Source organism: Canis lupus, chromosome 3 (genome assembly GCF_003254725.2).
Source record: "Canis lupus dingo isolate Sandy chromosome 3, ASM325472v2, whole genome shotgun sequence".
NCBI lineage: Eukaryota > Metazoa > Chordata > Mammalia > Carnivora > Canidae > Canis > Canis lupus.
In genome coordinates, this window is record NC_064245.1 from 72,302,757 (window position 1) to 72,326,584 (window position 23,828).

At 40.3% G+C, this 23,828-nt stretch overlaps 1 protein-coding gene across 1 annotated transcript; it reads right to left on the reverse strand.

Moving 5' to 3' along the window:
- Positions 1-8,538: 8,538 nt before the first annotated feature.
- On the reverse strand, positions 8,539-22,807 carry CHRNA9 (cholinergic receptor nicotinic alpha 9 subunit). Its single transcript, XM_025437897.3, is given in 6 exon segments — positions 8,539-9,805; positions 14,066-14,598; positions 20,400-20,529; positions 20,532-20,553; positions 21,495-21,640; positions 21,906-22,807. Coding segments are annotated over 6 exon segments (1,578 nt in total). The 5' UTR covers positions 22,111-22,807; the 3' UTR covers positions 8,539-9,263.
- Between the last annotated feature and the right edge of the window lie 1,021 nt (positions 22,808-23,828).

A 23,828-nucleotide genomic window follows, 5' to 3' on the forward strand; every position in this document is an offset into this window, starting at 1 on the left:
TCAATCACATACAAATCCTCTGCACTTTTACTTCTCCTCTGAACCCCACATTTTATGCTATTATGTCACACTTTACATCTTTCTTATATTGTATATCCATTAACAAATTATTGTAGCTATAGTTATTTCAAATACTTTTGCCTTTTAATTTTTTTTAAAGATTTTGTTTATATATTCATGAGAGACACACAGAGAGAAAGAGGCAGAGGGAGAAGCAGGCTCCATGCAGGAAGCCCAGTGTGGGACTCCATCCCAAAACACCAGGATCACACCCTGAGACAAAGGCAGACGCTCAACCACTGAGCCACCCAGGCATCTCTGTCTTTTACTTTTTATACTGGAGTTAGGGCTTTGCACACCATCAGTACAATATTTGAATATTATGAATTTGACTGTATTTAGCTTAACAAGTAAATTATATATTTTTAGATGTTTTCATGCTGTTACTTAGCCTCCTTTCATTTCAACTTGAAAAAAATCCATCTAACATTTTTTATAAGGCAAGTCTAGTCATGATAGACTCCTTCAGCTTTTATTTGTCTCTCCTTCAGTTCTGAAAGACAGCCTTTTCAGGTGTGGTATTCTTTGTTGGCAGGCTTTTTCTTTTACCACCTTGAGTATAACTTCCCACTACCTTCTAGCTTATAAAGTTCATATTGAGAAACCTGCTAGTAGCCTATGGGTGGTCCCTTATATGTCCCAAGTCCCTTTTCTTTTGCTGCTTCCAAAATTCTCTTTGTCTTTCACTTTTGACACCTTGATTATCATGTGTCTTGACATAATGTTCCTTAGGTTGATCCTGCTTGAGGTATTTGAGTTCATGTATCTGGATGTCTATATCCCTCCCAAGATTTGGGACATTTTCAACCATTATTTCTCTAAATAAACTTTCTGCCCTGTCCTTTCTCTCTTCCTCTGGTATTCCAATGTATATATTCATTCTTTTGATAGTATTTCATATGTTCTGCATGCTTTCTTTACTTTATTTCATTTTTTTCTTTCTTGCTCCCTAACTGGCTAATTTCAAATGATTTATCTTTGAGTTTGCGGATTCTTTCTTCAGCATAATCCAGTCTGTGTTGAGCTTTCTTTTGAATTTTTAAGTTCTGTCACTATACTCTTTAACTCCAGGATTTTGGGTTGTTTTTTGTTTTATGCATTTTTGTGTGTATGGGCTTTTTTTATGGCTTCTGTTTCTTTACGAAACCTCTCATTCTGTTCATGCATTATTTTCATGATTTTGTTAATTGTCTACCTATGTTCTCTTACATTTCATTGAGCTTCTGTAAGATGATCATTTTGAATTCTTTGTCAGGCAATTTGTAGATCTTCATTTGGGGGAGGGGTCATTTGCTGGTACTTTATTATTTTCCTTCAGTGGTGGCACATTGTCTGAATTTTTATGGTCCATGTAGTCTTACATTGGTTGTATTTGGGGGTTTTGGTTTTTTTTTTTTTTTAAGATTTTATTTATTTATTAATGAGAGACACAAAGAGAGAGAGGCAGAGACACAGGCAGAGGGAGAAGCACACTCCATGCAGGGAGCCTGATGTGGGACTTGATCTTGGGATTGGGATCACGCCCTGAGCCGAAGGCAGACGTTCAACCACTGAGCCACCCAGGCGTCCCTGGTATCTATTTATTTGAAGGAACAAATACCTCTTCCAGGCTTTACAGATTAGTTTCGGTGGGTAGAGTCCTGTGTCAGGTCCCTGCGGATTGATAATATTGTTTCCTGGGTGGCAATTAAGTGGAGTTGGAGCTGGGTCATATGGCTCCTCCTGCGTCCACCATGGAGTCCACAGTTGGCAGGCCTATTACCAGGAGTTTGGGAAGATGTGGATTGTCTGATCCCTTGGGCAAGTATGGGTTCTATCTGGTTCCTCAGTGGACAGGACTGCCTCTAGAACCTTGGTCAGTAGGCTGTCACTGGAACAAGGATCTGCTTCAGGATCCTTAGATGACAGAACTGTTACTAGCATGTAGATGAATATGGCTCCTGCTGTCATTAGGAGGGCTTCCTGCACTGTCACTGAAGAGGAGCAGTCCCTCTGAAGACAGAATTTGCCCCAGACCATAGGTAAGGAATTGGAGCCAAGTCATAGGGCTGCACTAGAATCTACGATTGGACCAAAGTTGTTGGACCTGCCTTTGGAAACATGAGAAGCATGTCTCTTACTGGGTCCCTGGATGGCAATACTGCTCCTGGACTGCAACTGACATGAGGTAGAACTGAGTCATAAGTCTGTTTTAAGATCATGGTCAGACTGAAGTCAGCAGGCCTACCTCTGGAAGCATGGTTGGCTATGTCTCCTCATGGGTCCTTGCGTGGACAGGAATATTTCTGTCCCATGGCTGAGAGGAGATGGAGGCCAGATGCAGGGCCATTTCAGGATATGGAGCCAAACTGAGGTTGGTAGGCTTACCTCTGGGGACATGGATGGGTATGTCTCCTTCTGGGCCCTTTGGCAGATGGTGGTGGTACAGGGCCAAGGCTAAATGGGCTGTAGTTAAATTCATGGGGACTGTTTCCAAGTCTATAGCCAGGACCATATTTGATGAGTCTGCTACCTGGACATGTGCCTGCCTTCTCAAAATGGCTCTTCTCAGTCTTGAGCTCCATTAGGGTTTCACAGTCTCCTATCTGGATTTCACAGTATTCCCACAAAGGCACTTTTGTCTATGAATGGCTACTAAAGTGTTGTTGCTGAGTGGGGGATATTAGAGGACCTTCTAGTCCACCATCTTGCTGAAGTCCTCTTAGATTTTCTTACAGGATTGCTGTTGTTTGATTTGTTTAATCCATCTTAAATTAGTATTTGTATCTTATTTAAGATAGAGGTGCATTTTTTTTTTAAATAGATAGGCCTTTCTTCATTGATTTGATCTACCCTCACGGATGTATATTAAATTCTCACATACACTGAGGTCCATTTCGAGATTCTCAATTCATTTCCACTGCTTTTATTTGCTTTTGTCTATTTCTAGCATAATCCTAATTTGAATTGTTTATCATGACCTCCAATATCTCCTTAGCAAATACCCCCTCACAATCTTCTTTTGCCTATTTTTTCTTGACTATCAGTGTTTAGTATTCATTCCTCCATATAAATTTTAAAATTCAAGGCCTCAGGTAAGGGTATATGTCTAGCTCAGTCTCAGTCACATGCACAGAGTGGGAAGCCATCTTTGCAACTCCAACTCCTTTTTTAACCATCAAACACCAAAGGTCTTATTTCTAAACCCCTCTCATAATGAAGACCTTAATTTTTCCTGGGGTCTCAGACTCTCACAACAAAAAAGGTCTAATTACTTCTCTTTCAAGAGATAGTAGAGGGATTACTTTTTATGCCAAGAAGATAATTTACATTCCCAGGGTGAACAAAGGAACACCTTTTACTAGCAGAAAAGAAAACACCTATGCACACATTTTTTAATTGCTGCTATATTGTATGAAGGAAGTTGGACTTTATCCAACTTGTGCATATATAGTTAGTCATTTAAAAGTTTTAGGTGGGAGAGTCACAAGATCAGGTTGGCAGTGGCAAAGAAGATTAAATAGAAGGGGAAGAAACTGGAGACAGGAAGCCCGGTCAATGTACTACTGCAACAGTCCAGGCAAAGATGACAAAAACTTTAAATAAGGAAACCACTAGAGATATAAAGAAAAACGGACAGTTTTGAAACCACTTAGTAGGTAGAATTAACAGGATCTGTGAGTGATTTGATGTTGAGTTAGATAAGAATCCAGAGTAACTGCCAGATTTCTAACCTGGGTGATGGAGTTGGTGGTACAGCTAAATGACACAGAAGCACAGAGGTGGAGGAGACTTGGGTGAAATGTAGATAATGAGCTTAGTTTGGAACATGTTGAATTTGAAGGTCTGTAAGACATTTAAGTGGTGATACTCAGCTGACACGGAGATGATATTGGGTTTGGAACTAAAGGGAGTGGCAGGACTGAATAAGTAGTTCTAGGAACCACCAGGGTATATGTGGTAATAAACACCATGGAGGAGGAGGAGAGCTGAAGATGGAACACAGTAGGGACATCAGCCAGTACCAGAGGATAGAGGAATTGGAGCCAGCCAGGGTTTCTGAGAATTAGTCATTTAAGAAACAGAAAGTGGTAACACAGAAGGTAAGAGAGATGAGGTATAAGAAGGAGGAAGTGGTTAGTTGTGTTGAAGGCAGCAGAGAGGCCTCAGAGGTGCCCCATGGATTTGGCAACTACCGAACAGTGAACTTCGTTAGAGCAGTTTCAGTCAAGTGAGGTAAAAAGAAGTCAGGTTTTTAAGGTAGAGTGAAGTCAAAGAGTGAGGGAACGTGCCAGATGCTTCCCCTTTGTCCCTCCAGATCCCTGCTCTATCCTTTGACACTCTGCTCTCTGTCCCAGGTCAACGGCAATATCAAGAGAATACCACTGAGTGACTCCATTGAGTTTGGCCAGCAGTGAGCCCTGAGAGGACACTGGAGGGAAGAAAGAGTGAGATGGGGATATATATTCCCCCAATTCCCTCCTTCCAGAGTCCGCTGCACTCACTCAACCAAAAGTCACAATTTTCTCCAGCTGGGTTCAGGTAACCACTTTCTCCTGACTCCTCTCAGGCAGTAATAGCTCTGCTTTCCTAGTCCTAGTGTTCTCTACCACCCTTTGTTTTCTCTACATCCTGCCTACAGCTCTATAAAGAGTCCTTTATTAAACCTCCCATGAATTATTCTAAATTGGGCACACCATTTGTATCCTGCTGGAATCCTGAATTATGCAAGGAGGAACCCTGGCTGGGAAGAGTGAAGAGACAGAGATACGCAAAGACAAGGAAGGTTTTGTCATGGGGTTTATTTTGTAAGGGTTAGAGAGGTTTGGCTATATTGACAAGCTCATGAAGTTTCAACAGCCAGAGCCTATTTCAATGATGTGATCTGATAGAAAAGAAGAAATGGGCAGAGAGCTCTTATGCTAGCCTCTGGAGTTGATGACTTTATTGGTGGCCTCACCCGTTTCCAAGACATTTCTAGAACCTGTGTTTCCAGTTTGACCAAGACAGCCCATTTGCCAGGTTTGCCCATGGCTGTGTTGGCAAGTGTTGGTCTGAGCAATGAGCTCATGGAAAAGTAGAAACAGAGACTAAAGAAGGAGAAAGAACAAAGGTCAGGACCTTAACAAACCCAGGTACATACCTCAATGCCACCAAGGCAGTGGGACAATAAACAAAGTCATTGGTGTTTTTTTAAACTTTGCAAGGCGCTGTGTAAACCAGCCTCCTCACCTTGCCAATCTCCTCTCTTGCTCTTTTGTCGGTTGCCTGATTTGATTGTACAGCTCAACCTCACTGGCCTCCTTTCACTCTCTTAAATAATAATAAGCCCTGTTCTGCCATTGAGCCTGGATTCTGACTTTTCCATTGCCTGTGACCTGACACTTTCCCCAACTCTTATCCTGGCTAACTCCTTCTCATCCTCAGATTTCATCTTAAATGCCACTTCCTTAGCTGGCTGACCACTCAATCTGAACCGTCCCCTTTGTCGCTCTTCTTTTATTTGGACATTCGGAATTTTATTTGGAAATTCTAGATTCTCTCACAAACCTTTCATTTCTGTTTATTGTTACCTCTAAGTCTTTAATTCATCTGGGATTTATTTTTGGTCTATCATCTAGAGTAGGAGCCCCTTCACAGCCTGTGCTTTTAAAGCACTTGGATGTACCCTCTTATAGCTCTACCTTTCACTCCCTCATCCCCTAACAATAACTTCATGGCTGATGACCCTGTACTAGGCCCTTAATTGCATACAAAGAGAATGTCCTTATTCCAGAGGATAAAAAGAGAATAATGACAGAACTTCTGGGCGTGAGGCCCAGAGAGGATCTCCGTATTCTTGGGGATGCAGACACACAAATGAAGAAATGACAGTATAGCAAGGTAAATGCTTTAATGCCACATAATGATTATCATCTTCTGGAATTCAAGCAAAGAGTGTGTTTCTAATCATTTCAGTCTCCCAGTTTGTGGCGCTGTGTCTTACCCACTGAAATAACTTAATAAATATTTTAACAATTAACTGGAGTGTAAAATCTTTCTTTTTTAAGCTTTAACTTTTGTCCAAATTTCCGAATGCATGTTCACTACTTGGATGTCTCCACCAGGATATCCTATAGGCATTTCCAAAACAAGATGTCCTAAACAGAATTCTCTCCTCCAAAACTCCTTACTCTTTACCTCAGTTTTCTGGGATAGAAAACTCAGAATCATTCTCAATGTCACTTTCTCTCTGACCCATCACCATGCCCTGTCTATTTAGGCCATAAATACTTTGTTTTAGGTCATAAATGACTCATTTACTTATCCCCACCATCTTAGATCAAGCCTTCACTATCAATTCCCTGAAGTGGTAAAAAAAAAAAAAAAAAAAAAGCATGCCAACAGATGTCTCTGCCCGTTCTCTCCTTTCTCTACAATCTTCTACCACAGTACTTTGCTACCACAGTCTTGTTTCTGAAACACAAATCTGGCTATGACTCTGTTACTTAAAATCCTTTTGTAGCTCCCCAGGGTTCTTGGGATAAAGCTCAAATCTTTAAACCATGATCAATGGAAACATCTCACCCTGGCTATAGACAAATGTATCCCAAACAAATAATCGAAAACGTGGAAAAAGTTATATATGCAGAGTTGTTCATTGGGTATGATATTAGCTTTTTGTTGCTGCTCTAACAAATTACCACAAATTTAGTGGCTTAAAACAACACAGAAGAAAGATGAAAAGATCCCTGTTCTTTGTATCTCTAGATTTACCTCTGTGTGGATGAATAACTTTTCTCTGCTTAAGTCATACTATGTTGAGTTTTCTGTTATTTGTGGTCAAATGCAACTGTAATTAATAAAAGTACTTCTATAATTAAAACAAAGAAGAAAAAGTGGTCTGATTCCAAGTTCTATTTCTCTAATTCCTCATCATCCATTCCATGAATAGGCCAAGGCCTCTGTTCTAAGCTCTTCTCATACTCTTTTCTTTTCCCTAATGCCTTCTAATTCCTAATGCCCTCTAATTTTGTACTCTACTTCCTTCTGAGTTTAGCAAACTCCTGCTCATCCTTCAAAGTCCAGCTCAAATGTTACACCCCCACAGTTTTTCCCAAGCTTTCCCTCAAATAGATCCATCACCATTATTTCTGCAGCACTTTGTCAATACTTCTACTCATTTTAGACACTACATTGTATTTGTATATTTTCTTGACTGTGTCCTCTGCTGAACTGTGAACAACATGTGAGCAACTGGAGGGTGAAAAGCCATGTTTTGTATCTGTTACCTCCAAAGCTGACATAGCACTCAGTATACAGTAGGTACACAATAAATGCCTTTCAAATGCATAAACATAAGAATTAAAAACATCTATATGTTTAAACCAAATATCATCCTCTCTTTCCTAGGTAAATGCCTATCTTCTCTCCACTTCTGTTCCTTTCCTTTGTTTGTTCTACTGGTAAAAGAATAGCGGAGTTGGAAGTTAGGGAATGGGTATTAGTACTTGGATTGTTATAATCAAGGTGGGAGTGGGAGGAATTTGATGACACATTTGATTGAAAGTAGGAAAAAAGTAGAGAAGCCTAGGAAGTAATTTAGGGCAGAAATTGGGAGTTAAAAATAAGAATCCCTCAGTCTCTCCTCTTCTAAATCATTATCTAGCATGATGAAAAGTGACTTTAGCAGACCTAACCCAAACTCAGTCACAGTGTTGAGAGTCTGAATCCCAGTTCCACTTACCACTGCTGAGGAGATAGGTCACTTTCATCCACCTTCCTCTGACATGGTTTCCTTCTCTGAGAAAAAGGACTAGAAATACCTGCCTGGATGACTCACAGACTTGTGAAGATCAAGAAGAATCAGACTTATGCATAAGATTTGCTCTGACACCCAAGGCAACTGTGAACCATGTTGCTTTATTATATGTAGGAGAAATCCAATAAATGTTGAAGAATTGAATCAACAAATGAATGAGCTCATTTAGCAGATTAGCTTGTTTAAGTCAAAGACTAAAGGCAGAAACAAATTCATCTTTAGGGTTCATATAAAATATAAACACTATATATAACATCATTATCATGAAGAAATTTCCCTTAACTATTATGTTGTTGATTCTTAGACTTTCTTTATATGGGACAGAACTTTTTATTCCGTCATTTGAGAAATGACTTGAAATGTGCCAGCCCAGAGAAAGGTAACACTGCAACTTAAATCACACTAAGGAATCTATGACTGTTTTCCTTTTTCCAAAGTGTGTTTTAATAGGGGCTATGTGGGAGTGTGGAGCTGGGTGGATCAGTTGGATAAGCTTCAGACTCTTGGTTTCTGCTCCGGTCCTGATCTCAGAGTTGTGCGATCTGGTTCCTGCTCAACCAGGAGTCTGCTGGAAGTTCTTTCCCTCTGCCCCACCCCATACGCACACACATGCAACAGAGAACTCTCTCTTTCTTAAATAAATAAATAATAAATAAATAAATAAATAATAAAATCTTAAAAAAAAAATAGAGGCTAAGGGGAAAATGAGTATGTTTTGCTTTAAATTTTAAACAGTAATGTAAGATACTGTGTTATCTGCCCTGTTAAAAGGGAACATAATTGTGTGATCTACAAGACAGCCACCTACACTCTGGTAGGCTATAAAAGGAATCCTTTTATATTTCCTACCCTTGATATTTTGGAACTCTTGCTTAACTTTTTTTTCTGCTTAACAAGTAGCTATAATATTGATTTGAAGTTAAAAAGTAACACAACAGGGACACCTGGGTGGCTCAGTTAGTTGGGTGGCCAATTCTTGATCTTGGTTCCAGTCTTAAACATGAGTTTGGGCCAGTATTTAAGTGGGCTCCACACCCAGCATGAAGCCTACTTAAAAAAAATAGTAGGGCAGCCCCAGGTGGCTTGGCAGTTTAGCGCTGCCTTTGGCCCAGGGCCTGATCCTGGAGACCCAGGATCGAGTCCTACGTCGGGCTCCCGGTGCATGGAGCCTGCTTCTCCCTCTGCCTGTGTCTCTGCCTCTCTCTCTCTGTGTCTCGCATGAATAAATAAATAAAATCTTTTTTTTTTTAAAGTAAACATAACCCCTCAATTTTATATATATGTTTATTTATGTATTTATTTATATATGAATTACATATATACATTTGCATGTATGTGTGTATGTGTGTAAATCTTACCTGGAAAAGTGGTAGAGTAGATCACAGGGAATTTTATTGATTTATCTCCACACAACAAATGCCCACTAATCTGCTCTTGCGATGATCAAAACAGTCATCACGAACACCATAATGAAGAAAACCCACATGAAGAATCGGTCTATCACTTTTGCAACCTTCTTCCACTCGCTTCCCTTGGAATTAGTGGCCTTGTGGTCTTTGAGGCACTTGGCAATATACTCAATATTCCTTGTCAGCACCTTGTACTGTGCACAATAACTGTCAGCATCCTGTGGGTTCTCACCATGGCACCCCAAGTCATTCTTTAACAGTTTATTTATTTCCTTCTTTCTGGGAAGGTCTTTGTTTCTGTCTGTTTTCAGATTTGGCTCTGGAAGTTTTCCATAAACCTTTGTGAGGTGAGTTCGCTCCCTGTCATGGTGGGCGCTAAGGCAGCTCTCACCCACATCATAGACACATAAAACCCTGGACATGTATTTTAGGATGACTACCCTGGCCCAGTGTGGCACTGGCCGGGCCTCAGCCCCACAGAAGTGGATATTCATCACCATAATGGTCAAGGCGGTGGAGGCTGTGATCAAGGCCATTGTGGCTATGTAGTATTTGCCTGGAAAATAACCAAAACCAAGTTAGCTTAAAATTGTCTTCACATTTGGCTCAAAAATATACAAACACCTTTTCTAGAGAAGCTGTATACACTAATGGTTACTGGTATAAATTTCTAAATCAGACTTCCTAGATTCAAATCCTGTCACTCATTAGACTTGTGGCTTGGAGCAAGTTTTAACATCCTGCTAAGCTACAGCTTCCTTCTCTGTAAAATAGGTATGATAATTGGATCTAATTCGTGGGACTAGGATGAAGCTTAATTGAAACAGTCCATGTAAAGTTCTCCTCACTGTCCTTTACATTGTGTTAAAGGTTTCTAAATGTTTGCTGAGATCATGATGTGAAAAAATTCCACTTTCAACAAATAATGATCTCAGGCAGCTCTCAGAATTGTCTTCAGACCTCATTACTATTGGATAAGGAAGTAGACACTGTGTCACTATTAGTCTTTAACATTTGATTACATAAACCAAATATTCATGAAAAAATGAAAATTAAGAAAAGAAATAATAAAGGTAAAGGCACAAACCTATAAAAAAAAGATGAACAAAAGCTATTTGAAAAAAGAATAAGATTAATAAACCTTTGATAAAGTCACTCACAAAATAGAGGTAAGTAGGTTGACAAAACCAAAAGACAACCTACTGAATGAAAGAAGATATTTGCAAATGTCTTACCAGATAAAGAGCTAGTATCTAAGATCTGTAAAGAACCTAATCAAACTCAGCACTCAAAATAATAATAATAATAATAATAATAATAATAATCTAGTTAAGAAATGGGCAGAAGACATGAACAGACATTTCTCCAAAGAAGACATACAAATGGCCAACAGACATATGAAAAAAATGCCTCATGTCACTCAGCATCAGGGAAATACAAATCAAAACCACAATGAAATACCACTTCACATCAGTCAAAATAGCTAAAATTACCAAGTCAGGAAATAACAAGTGTTGGCAAGGATACAGAGAAAAGGGAACCCTCTTACATTGTTGGTGGGAATACAAGCTGGTACAGCCACTCTGGAAAACAGTATGGAGGTTCATCAACAAGTTAAAAATAGAGCTACCCTATGACCCAACAATTGCACTACTAGCTATTTACCCAAAGGATACAAACATAATGATACAAAGGGGCACATGCACCCAAATGTTTTTAGCAGCAATGTCCACAACAGCCAAAATATGGAAAGAGCCCAGATGTCCATCGACAGATGAATGGATAAAGAAGATGTGGTGTATATATACTATGCAATATTAGCCATCAAAAAGGATGAAATCTCATTTACATCAACATGGATGGAACTAGAGGGTACTTTGCTAAGTGAAATTAGTCAGTCAGAGAACGACAATTATCATATGGTTTCACTCATATGTGGAATTTAAGAAACAAAGCAGAGGATCATAGAGGTAGGCAGGGAAAAATAAAATAATATGAAATCAGAGATAAACCATAACAGACTCTTAACTATAGGAAACTAACTGGGGGTTGTGGGAGAGGAGGGGAGTGGGGGAATGGGGTAACTGGGTGACGGCATCAAGGAGGGGTGCATGATATAATGAACACTGGGTGTTATATGAAACAGATGAATAACAGAACTCTATATTAGAAACTAATGACACACTATATGTTAATGAATTGAATTTAAGTAAAATAAGTTTAAAAAGAAAAAAAATAGAGGCAAGGTGAGGGGGAGAAGAAGGGAGACTGTAAAAGAAGAAATAACAATAGAAATTAAAATACAATAAAATAATATTATAAATAGCTGTACAATAATATATTTGAGAACCTAGAATAAATTTCTAGAAATACAGACAACACCAAATTTAGTGTGAGAAGAAAGAACATTGGAATAGAAAAGCCCCAGAGTTAGTTTTATAGGAGAGTTTTACCAAACTTTTAAAAGACAGATAATTCATATCATGCAAGTTAAGTTGTTGTAGAAATATAAAAAGAGAGAAAACTATCTAGCTTATTTTATGAAGTCAGTTTAGCCTTGATTCCAAAAGTAACAAGAAAGGAAGTATTAGGGCCATTTTACTTATGGATGTATTTGAGAAAGTCTTATAAAGATTACTAACTAACTAAATCCAATAGTGTCTTAAAATAATTCATCATGATAAAGCAGGGTTTAACTCAACATCAGAAAACCTAATTCACTATATTAATGAGGTAAAAGAGAAAACTAAGATGATGATCTTAACAGATAAAAACAATGCATTTGATAATGTTTGTCCATCCACATAGTATTTGTTAAAAGGTCAAAATAAACCAAGAATCAATGAGACCTGTCTTAATATGATGAAGACAATGGGCCAGAAGCTTAGATCAAATGCTATACTTACTCAGAAAACTTAAACACATTTCTATAAGATTGGAGGTGCTGCAAATAACAAATTGTGATTATCAACATACGCTCCTGTGTACATTGTTTCTGAAAAGACACATTTTGTATTATCATAGGAGCAGAACAAGTAATGTTTGCAAAATTCCTGAGACACATCCCAAGACATCTCTCTTTATAACTTCAGCCAGCTTGCTTTTGAATGTCACTGCTAAAGAAGAGAGAGAGATTTGCCAATTGTCTTGCCTCAAGTAGGATTATGATTACAGGTCATCACTGTCAATCATTTCTGTCTCAATAGAGGTAATAAAAATGCCAAGATACCTCTTTCTCTTTATTAGTGGTGTGGGGAGAGGGGTGGAGAGAACTTTCTGTGTTCACTTCTCAAAAAGATGTGTGTCTGTGTGTATTTGTGTCCATGTGTTGGTGTGTCTGTGTTTTTTGCTTGGAGGCACATAACAAGGAAGAAATCTCCAAACAGGGAAACCAACGTAGTAATGTCTGAATATCAAGTAATACTGGATTCCGTAGAGGATAAAAGGGCAATACAGTATCCCTTTCATATTGGTCTTTAAATCTCTGTGTGTTCTGAAGTTCCTCCTCATGTTTACTTCACAAAATAAAAAATTAGGTCTAGCTTCTGATTCTGGTAAGCATCTATTATAAGAGCAAGTCATTGAAACAGAGATGTTGGAGCTGAGTAGGTCCTTGGTGGCAGCTTGCAGGTATGAAAGGTGTGAGAAGGGGTCTCAGATAAGGTAGGGAGGGGCACCTGTGTGGCTCAGTCTGTTAGGTATCTGCCTTCAGATCAAGTCATGATCCCAGAGTCCTGGGATCAAGTCCTACATTGGGCTCCCTGTTCAGCCAGGAGTCTATTTCTCCCTCTCCCTCTGCCTCTCCACCTACTTGTGCTCTCTTTCTCTCTATCAAATAAATAAATTAAATCTTTAAAAAATAAGGTAAGGAAAGGAAGGGGAGGCAGGTGTCATAGTCTCTGTGAGAGGCAGGTGTCATAGTCTCTGTCTCCTTGCCTATCCTTAGAAGGACATTTTATTAGTGCAGACTTTTGAAAATATGGTCTATCCTAGAATCGGCTGAGATTCCCAATTCTTGCCCAAGATTGCTAAATCAAACTCTTTGGGTGTAGGAACCTGCATTTTACCAACTTTTCCCAACTTCTTCCACACCCAATAAAGGTTAAAGATTATTCTATTAAGGGTAGATGATGGGCGGAAAAATCTAGTCAACCATTTCTATCATGTTTACCACTCTTTCCTGAGAAGAGATCCCGTGCTGTGAAAAGATAATAACAGTCACTACTTATGGCATACTTACCATATGCCACCTTCTACGCTAAGCAATGACATAATGAGTAGTAATTACACATGCTTTCCAGGTGACAAAGCAGAACTAAAAGACTAAATAACTTGCCTAAGATTGATCGTTAAGAAATGAGAGGTGAAATCAGAGTTCAAATGCAGATTTCTTTAACTTCAAAATCAGGGCCTTAACTTCTAAGCCAGCGAAACAGAACGTGCATCAAAATCAGCCAGAGGTCTTGTTAAAACGGATTGCCAGGCCTCGCCCCAGAGTTTCTAATTTTGTAGGTCTGGGGTGGGCCCTGAAAGTCTGCATTTCGAAAATGATGCTGCACCTTGTGTCCGGGAACCACACTTTGAGAACCACTGCTCTGAACTATATTGCCCCTCCTTCCTCTTTTGTGTAAACCCAGAGACCATAAGACCAGTTTTGGAAAACAGCCATATCTGTATTCAAAGATGCCAGCTGAAGACACTAACTGAAGTATGACTGAGTCTGAAGTTGACCTATTGGTTTAACTGAGTTTAAAGGACCAGATACAATCCCACTCACTACAATCCTAGACTCAAAGTATAAGACACTTGAACTCACCTATCAGGGGGACATTTTCTGAGGCTGGCATGATCTCTGCCACCATGAGCTGAAATACAGTCATGGCCAAGAGGATGGTCACTCCCAAGGAGACCTTTTCTCCAGAGGCTGCTGGGAGATAAAAACTCAAGGGAGCCAGAAAAGATATGAGGACACATGGGATGAGGAGGTTGACGATATAGAACGAGGACCTCCTCTTCAGAAGGAGAGTGAATGTCACATCTGGGTAAGGCTCAGAGCAGCAGCCATAGGAGATCACATTCTTCACAGCAGGCATGCCATGGACCTCCCACTCCACATCTTCGATGAAGTCGGAGAGATCACCACTGTCTAGGGCATTGAATATGTCCACCTGGTTGCCATTATAGGTCCAGGAGCCAAAGGTTAAGTTGCACTGTTGGTTATCAAAAGGGAAATAGGTGACATCCACCACACAGGAGCTTTTGGTGATGGCTGGTGCATCCCAGGTGATCAGCCCGTCATACCGCAGGACCACATTGGTGTTCACAGGTTCGGAAGATTCATCATCAGCCCTGGAGGTCAGAGGGGGAAAATGAAAGCTGCTTCTCAAGACAATTCATCAACTTCCTTACTCCAGACAGCTCACTGACCTGTGCCCATCCTTTCAGTGTCTCTGGCAATGGATGCCCACTCTCCCTGCCACCCTGGCTAGAAGTTGGAATCAACTCCAATTTTCCCCTCTCCTCCATCTCCTGTAACTACTCAAGGCCATCTTTTCTTGGATTCTTCTCTTAAAGCATCTCTGCTCTATATCCCTTTCTCTTCATTTCCAAGCCACTCTCTTAGTCCTGGTATAATGATTCAAACATCTAGATAAAAAATAAACACATCAATGCTAAAATCTAACTGGGAGGCTCTGCTTACCTGATTTTGTTAACTTTGGGCTCAAGAATATTAAAATAGCCTTTTGATGCTGTTGGAATTGTACATGTTCATTTGAAAAATGCAGGAAAAATTCATTTACCCAGAGGCACCTGGGTGGCTCAGTCGGTTAAGCATCTGACTCTTGGTTTTGGCTCAGGTCATGATCTTGTGGTCATGGGGCCCAGCTCTGCACCGGGCTTCATGCTCAGTGTAGAGTCTGCTTCAGATTCTCTCTCCTTCTCCCTCCCACCCATTTTTTTTTCTCTCTCTCTCTCAAATAAATAAATAAAATCTTTTTCATTGACCCATAATCTAAGAGATTATAATTTATTCTAGATATTTCTTCTTTTTGTTTAATCAACATTTATGCCTGGGTATAGAATTTCTATTTTCCTTTAGAAAATGACTTTCTCCACCACCATTGCAAGGCAGATGAAATATTGATCAAGGTGTTTCAGCCTCCCCTGGCCAGGATTAGCATGTGACCTGAGCTACATCCAACTGATTCACTCTTCCTGGAGTTTAGATCTTAAACAGAGTGATCCAAAGAGCAAAAACAGTCACCCTGGTGATGCCTCCTTATAAAACAAGCAAACAAACAAACAAATCAGCTCAATAATCCCTGCTGTCTCAAACTCTAAAGCAGTCCCAGTCTGTTCTTTCTAAGAACTGGATATTGATTTTTTCCCCTTTAATTCAGTGAGCTGTACCATACCCTAACAACAAATTTCTTTTTTCAGAAGGTAGCTAACGTCAGTTTCTAATTCTTACAATCTTAACTAATAAGTTTTTATTAATATTTAATGCATATTTTCCAATCTTCCTTATAATTTTTTCCCCTACAAAATATATTAGGTCTAGATATAATGTGTAAGGTATCCTGGATTGGATTCTGCAACAGAAAAAGTACATTAGTGATGAAATCCAAATAAAGCCTATAGTTTAATTAATAATATTGTATTAGTTTTGACAAATGTGCTGTGTTATTTTGATGTAACATTAATAGTAACATTGGAGGAAACCAGGTGAAGGATATATGGGAACTCTTCGTACCATCTTTTCAACTTTTCTGGAAATCTAAAATTACCCTGAAATTAAAAAGTTAATTTTCCCCAAAAAAGGATGATACAAAATTTAAAATGTAGTTATTAATTTACATTCTCCTGCAACATCATTTTCATGGCTAATAGTTTTCCTTTGTATTATAAAGAGATGCCATATTTATCCAACCAATCCATTGATGTTCAGCATTGTCATTTCCAGGTTTTGCATTTACAAACAATGCTATGGTGAACATCCCTGTAGTTGAATCTTTGCATTTATCCTCTCTTTCCTTACATTAGACTGCCAGAAGATGTGCTAGATCAATAATTTTTAAATTACTTTTTCCACTTATTAAAAATTGGATGCCACATTAATTGTAATGGTCTGATTGAAGTGAACCAAATCAGACTATTACAGTTAACGCTCAATTTTTAATGAGGGTCTTTTAATGAGGGTTTAAATAGAAGGATCTTTAATATGGGTCTTTGTGAAGATAGCAAGATGAAATTTTTCAAAAATCCCTGAACCCATCCTCTGTAACAATAAGAAATGTATATTTAGCTGTAATAGTAGTGAGCACTCTGGTGAACTGAGAATATCACTCACTCATCCTACCTTCCCTGGTGTAAGAGGAAAGATCTCAGCATCAGAGAAAATCTATTTGGACACTTCCAAATAAAAAATTAGCACCCCCTCTTCCTTTCCAAGGCTTACTTCCCTACTGGTACTGTGATTCCTTTCCTCTCATGTTTGCTTCAGGATTTTGCATCTCTTGGTTCCTCTTTTTCTCTCTGGTTCATCTAGACCATTCCCAATGCTGTTCCTCAGTCTCCTCTGCCAACTTCCCTTCCTCTCAGGCACTTCCCACATCCCGCCTCTCTTTCCACACACTGGAAGTGATACACGCTGCTGTCACTTCCTCTTTTTGCTTTTATTCTTGTAATTTGGCTTCTTCCCAACATGTGATCTTTCAAAAGTCATTCATGACTTGCAGACACGCAAATCTAAAAACGTGTCCTAAGGGTCCATCCTGTTCAACTCTTCCCAAGCATTTCATACTGTAGGTTGCTTCTAAACATCCTTTCTTCCTGTGCTTTCTATGACACAACTGTCTCTCACTTCTCCTTCTACCCCTTTAACCATTTATTTTAAGTGCCTTCTGTAAATGTCTGCAGTGAAGAGTTTCACCAATTTTATCGGAAGCCATTTTCTCTCCTTTCTTGAGTAGTTCTATTAGGGCTTTTAGGGTTTTTGATAGCTCTTCCCTGATGCTCTTACCAGACTTGAGGATTGCCTTTTCAGTCCCTTCATTGGTTGTCTCCATGTGGGTGTTCCTTTGGTCCCCCAAACTGAGTAGGTCCTACACCAAACTCATCATCATTTTCCTCATACCTATTCCTCTTCCTCTCCTCTACTTCAAATCTCATCTGACTGGTTTGCCATTTTCTCAACCACTAGAAGACTTAAGTGAACCCTAATGCTAAATTCTAGACAAATCTTTCTGAATACAATAGGGTACCGAATTCCTCACTAGCTCTAAAATCCAGGTGTTAAGGTGGCACACAAAAACCCAATCAGTAGAACTCTCTGATAATAAATACATATTCGGAATTTCTGTAGTCCAGTTTCTACCCAATCTAATGTCAGGAATCCTTGCAGCCTCTTGCACTAACCATTATATTGGCCATATACTTAAACAACCTCACCAGAATGTTGAGCCCAAATTTATTTATCCCTTACTGATTTGGTAACAGAGCCAGTATCTGCTTGAACAACTATATTGCTAAAGAGCTCACCACCTCTTGGGAATATTGATCGCTCAAGTTATTTGTTACGATTATTTTTTAAATTGTTTATCTTCCCCTTAACTTTTCATTGTCTTGGTTTTTGTCCTCTAGAGCAATTTTCTCTTTTCTCTAGCTTATTTTCTCCTTGATTGCCTACCATCACCATCAAGTCTTCCCAAGGACTTCTCACTTCCAAACTAAGCTTCAACATATTCAACTGCCCCTCACATGAAGTAAGTAGCTTCCAGATCCATCATCATCCTGATCACACCCTAACAAGTCCAACCCGGCCCCATGGATTCAGGCACCAGTGGTGAATCTAGAGGTGAGTCATCTTCCTGCCCAAACTATCTTTATCACATCTTACTGGATCACTACCACATGTCCTTCTTTCATCTCCCCACCACCATTCAGAAAACCCATTTTGTGGTCTACAAGGCTCTAGGCAAGCTTCTGAGAAATAATGAGGATATTATATGTGGGATTGGAAGAATCTGAAGGTCCAGGGGTTCAGCTGGAAGGACCAGGGTCAGGGAAATGGCTATGACCGAGGTCCCTTCTTTGCCTGATCTTATAGCCCTCTTCTAGTCTCCTTTTAGCTAGTTATAGGAAGGCAAATGACATCCAACCATAGTCACATTTAGAATTTCCTCTAAGTAATAAAACTATGGCATTACTGAGAAGGAGAATACAAAGCAGAATAAGGGATCTGAAACAGAACAATCTGAGACAGGAGGGAACAGAAGACTGAAGAGTCAAGCCAGGGAAACAGAAAAGAGTTGATTAATCAGTGTCATGAAAAGGACAGGGAACAGAACTCTCACACCTCAAGGCCAGTGATCTGGGAGGAATGGAGGACAATGGGGACAGAATTTACCGAAGCCACAGTAGGTCTATGTGAGCTCATGAACACACTACTGGCTTCTGGAATGAGGGGGTGCTGGAGTAGGCTTAACTTAGGTGACCATACAAGCTTGCAAAGAAGCATGTTAGTAAGAGTTGGTCACTGCTTCAACCAGCCAAAGCAGGAGGAAGAGAAGAACCAGCATTCTGCTTGTTTCCCAGAGAGAAATGTTACAACGGATAGAACACTGTTATCTATGTCAACTATATTCTCTGATTACTTGCATCCTGTGAATGAGAGGAGCTCATGGACAACAAGGCTTGTTCTCATGCCTTCTGTATGTATGTATGTGTGTGTGTGTGTGTGTGTGTGTGTGAGAGAGAGAGAGAGAGAGATAGAGAGAGAGAAGAAGGGTGAACTGGAATAGTAAAGCACTAGCACTGAAATGCTGTCTTGCATGGAAAGGAATATGGAAGGTCCCTCTGGCCACTCAGAGTTGAGAATAGTCAGCAGGATCAGTGCTATGATTCAATAGGTCATGACCCTTGGATGAGCTCTCTGAATAAGGGACAAGACTAAAATCCAGGGTACAACCTGACAGTATTTCTTCCTGAAGAGAAACCCATGCCCACAGGAGGTTCAGTTCTCAGGAAAGCCCTCTTGAACTGCCCCTCATTAACCCTGTTCTAAGTCAAAGATGAACCATTCCCACCCAACAGGACTGAACGTGAATTGTGATAGAGCAACTGAAAGTGAATTGTGATAGAGCCATGTGGTTCCTCCATGAACCAGCAGCACTGATATCAGAGCTTATAGAAATGCAGAATGTCAGACTCCACCCCAGGCCTACTGAATCAGAATCTGTATTTTAATGAACTCTTCAGGTGATTCATGTGCACTTTACAGTTTGAGAAACATAAACCTTCTACCCATTTACTCTAGGCCCCTTGCTCTGAAACCAGGAAAGGGCAACTGCTAATCTTATGATCTAGTTCATCCATCCTCCCCTCCAATGTCCAAACTCCACAGGCCAGCCACTAGCTGGCCCATTCTGATTGAATCTGAGTAGTATCATTGTTATTGATACATGATCTAGGAGAAGGGAGCATCACTGTTATTAATCGAATTGTGTCTCCCAGTCCCCCAAATTTATATGTTGAAATCCTAGCCCCCAGTACCTCAGAATGTAATCTTATTTGGAATAGGATCATTGTAGATGTAATTAATTAAGACAAGGTCATACTGAAGTAGACTGGGCCTCTAATTCAGCGTGACTTTTGTTTTTATAAAAGGGAAAAAAATGGACACAGACAACACACAGGAAGAATGCCATGTGAAAAGGAAAACAGAGATCAAGGTGATGCTTCTACAAGTCCAAGGACAACAAAGACTGCCAGCAACCACTAGGAGCTAGAAGAGAGGGATGGAACATGTTCTCCCTCACAGCCTCGGAAGGAACCAACTTTGCGCTTCTAGCCTCCAGAACTGGAAGAGAATACATTTCTGCTGTTTGAGCCACCCAATTTGTGTGTTATAGCAGCCCTAGGAAACTAGTACAGCTTATAATATAGTTTCTCATCCAAAAGGGAAATGTAGCTCTAAGCTTTTACAACCTATTATTTTATTATCTAAGATTTTATGATCATCATTTCAGGGCCTAGGTACATGAATTGGTACTTAATTTCAGGTATGTTTTAAACATTCTTTTTTCGTTATGTTTAAATTCTGTTAAATCATTAAGTTCATTCTTGAGAAACGACTGACTTGTACTTACTTGTTATATAGCACAATATCCGGCCTCCATACCAGGTCACTGGGGATCCTGATGGAGTCCAGTCCATCATACTGGTCTCGATCCCACGTGAGATATGCGTCATGCCAAATTTGGCGGATCCATAAATAGCAGTCAGAATCTGGTTTCTTTCATCCTGTACAAGTAACCATGATATAACTCTGTCCAGGAGACACCTCAATCAAATGCCTTCCATCTCTAGAACACTTGTTCTTCACAACAGAAATTCCAAGAACACAAATCTACTTTCATTAAATAAATGAGAACTTTTCTAATCTATCATTTTGACTGACTGCCAAGGCCATATTTTTTTTTCTGCTTGATTTAGTTTTCTGAATGTAAAGTGGACAGATGTTTAAGCCATCAGATCTTTGCATGGATCAACAGCCCAAATTTCTCTGAAAATTGATCAACTGATGATCCACTTTAATGAGAAGGTCAGGAAATATCTACAACATACAGAAGAAAGTCTTTCAAGTTTCATAACTTTATGCAATTAAACCCACATAAGCACTGAAAAAGATATGCCATCTTAAAACACCACCTTTCTTTTTTGAAAAATAGGAATAAAATTCATGTAACAAAACTCACCATTTAGCCATTTTAAAGTACACAATTCAGTGGCTTACAGTATATTCATGATATTGTGCAACCATCACCACTATCCAATTCCAGAACATTTTTGTCAGCCCCAAAAAAGGAACCCTATGACAATCAAGCTGTCACTCACTGTTCCCCTGTTCTTCCCACGGCCTCTGGCAACCACAACTCTGCTTTCAAGTCTCTATGGTTCTGCCCGTTTTGGACATTTCATAGAAAGGGAACCATATGATATGTGATACCATCTCTTTTTAGATGATCAAGACTGTTACTGTTAATAGCCAGGATTAGGTAACATTTAGTGAAATTATTTTCGCTGAGAGCTTCCTTCCTTGGTATTCTCTTCCCCCACCAGCCCGCTCATGTTGCTGTCTGTTCTCATTCCCTCTCAAATTCCAGGTAAGATATCTCTTTGTAAAGCACGGTTAGTTTCATCCTAAGCACCATTTCAAAGAGTCACCACTTAATATTACTCACCATGTCCTTAATCTGAGAAAGTGTAATCTGCAGGGTGACATTCAGAACTTTATCTGTATCTTCTACTGGACGAAGAGCATTGGAATAATCTTCAAAAAGGTCATTAAACAACTTCTGAGCATATTTTCCATCTGCTGTTTCTACAGCTGCTCAAAAAGAGGGACCTGGATCAACATTCAAAGTCATGCATATTTCAAGGTAAAGAACAACAAACTGAGGACTAGAACTGGGCATGACCTGGCATCAGCTAGGGACAAGCTTTGGGTATATGAGAGTCATTTTTCCGGCCAGTCAAGAAGAGGCAAGAACACTTCCTTGCAGTTAGAATATTTGTTCTGTTTGCTGGCCCACTCCCACCAAAGAAGGGGCCCCAGGTGAACTGAGATGATTACACACCCATCAGCCTCTTACCTCTCAGCCTAGAGACAGCAAAGTAAATCCAGCAAAAGGAGATGCAGGAATGGGGCCAGTTCATCTTTTTCCTGAGCCTCCAGAAATTCTCAGCAGGCAGCAGCCTTCCAGTTCCCTCTGTGAATGGGAAGGGTCTGGGTACAAAGATCCCACTCTGCCACAGTCTCACCAAAACAGATGGAGAGCTCAGGCTTACTGTGCACATAGGGCCCGAAGTCTTGAGATCCAGACTCGCCCTCCCTCCCCTCTGGTAATCCGAGACCCACAGCTCTGTCAGCAGACCTGCGGGAGCCTGGGTGGGCTAAGTCAGGCAGTGCTGATCTGGGGAAGCTGTCCCAGCTGAGGGTCCCTAGCCACCTTCAGCAGGAACATCCAGACCAAAGTTTCAGAGGAAAGGAGGTAGGAGCCCAACACCCTCTGAGACATTGCCGAAGCAGGATATGCACTTTCTACACCTGCAGCAAAGAGACCTAGCCTGAGTCTAAGGACTAAGGGAAGCCAAACAGACCCTCCCACGGGGCATCCTCTGGAAAGGCTCTATGAATGCGCTTCAAGTGGCATTTGAAGAGGGAAAAAAAGCAATTCCATGATCTCCAGAACAGTGTACCTTCTACTTCAATTCCTTCAAGATGGGGCACAGAGCTCGTGTGGGAATGTGTGTGAGTGTGGGGGGAGGACATGGGAGAAGGGCATTCACTGCCTTCGGAAGCAGCAGCACTGTGACTAGGATTTGGAGTCCAAGACCTGGGTTTGACTGCAAGCCTGAACCCTTCTCAGCCCTATAGTACTGAGCCTTCCTGAGCTAGAGACCAGGAACATAGTATTCTCTCTCCCCCACAGCTACTGGGACATTTCATGCAAAGGTACCATGTAAGTGTTAGTAATTTTTGCCTCTAATTTTGCAGATTCAGAATGTCTATAATCACCAAGTCACCCAGAGTTCACTACTAAAAAAAAAAAAAACAAAAAACAAACAAACAAACAAAAAAACATGGTTCAAAGGCTAACCAAAATCAGCACGAAAATGATTCATAACTAATGATGCTGTTTCTTTGCATTTGAATGCCACTTTATTTAATTTCACAGTCATTTCTCACGTGTGATCTAATTTTGCTCCCACTAAAGAATGTCAATTTCCAATTGCCATAACTTATCCCTCTTTTTGCCTGGGGAAACTGCCTTGGAAAACCAAATTAAGATCATTTGGTTGCCTAGAATCAGAGCAAGGAAATTGGATAGTTCTATTTCATCAGGTTACAGCCGTCTGATGAGTCACCCTGTCCCTCTTCAGGAATCTATCCTCCGAATGGAATAGACACTCAAGCCGTCATCTAAGTGTGTTTCCTCATTGCCTCTGCCTGGGTGTGGATTGTGAAGACATTATTTTCCTGATGCCCCCAGTCTGACTCACCTGTCAAATGACACGGTTTTTGCTGAAAACCCTCAGGCCTCCTTCAACAAACCATCTGCTCTGGCGTTTCAGAGGCTGAAGGCTCTTCTGAAATTGAGTTGAATACCTCATTTTCACATGAGGAAACTGAGGTCTAGAGTTGTGAGTGGTTTGCCTCTAGCAGTGCTTGGCCAGAGACAGAATCCAGGCCACCTGTCCCAACCCAATGTTCTCACCATGCTAACACCGCCTCTCTTCCTTGTTGTCATTCATCTACATGGCACTTGATGCTGCTGGGTGATGACTTCTCATGGTTAGAGACTCTACCTATGTTTCTTCAATTCCTCATGACACTCAGAGCAGTCCCTGGTGGCAGGTGCATGACTACCTAGTCTGAATACTTGGCGCTGGCTACTTCGGCTACTGCTTGGAAAGTGACCATCCCTGGTGATCTTTGATTGCTTTTGACTAACTCAGCTCATTCATTGGGGTCACTTAAAACTTTTTAAAAATAGCTAACCATTGATGCTAAC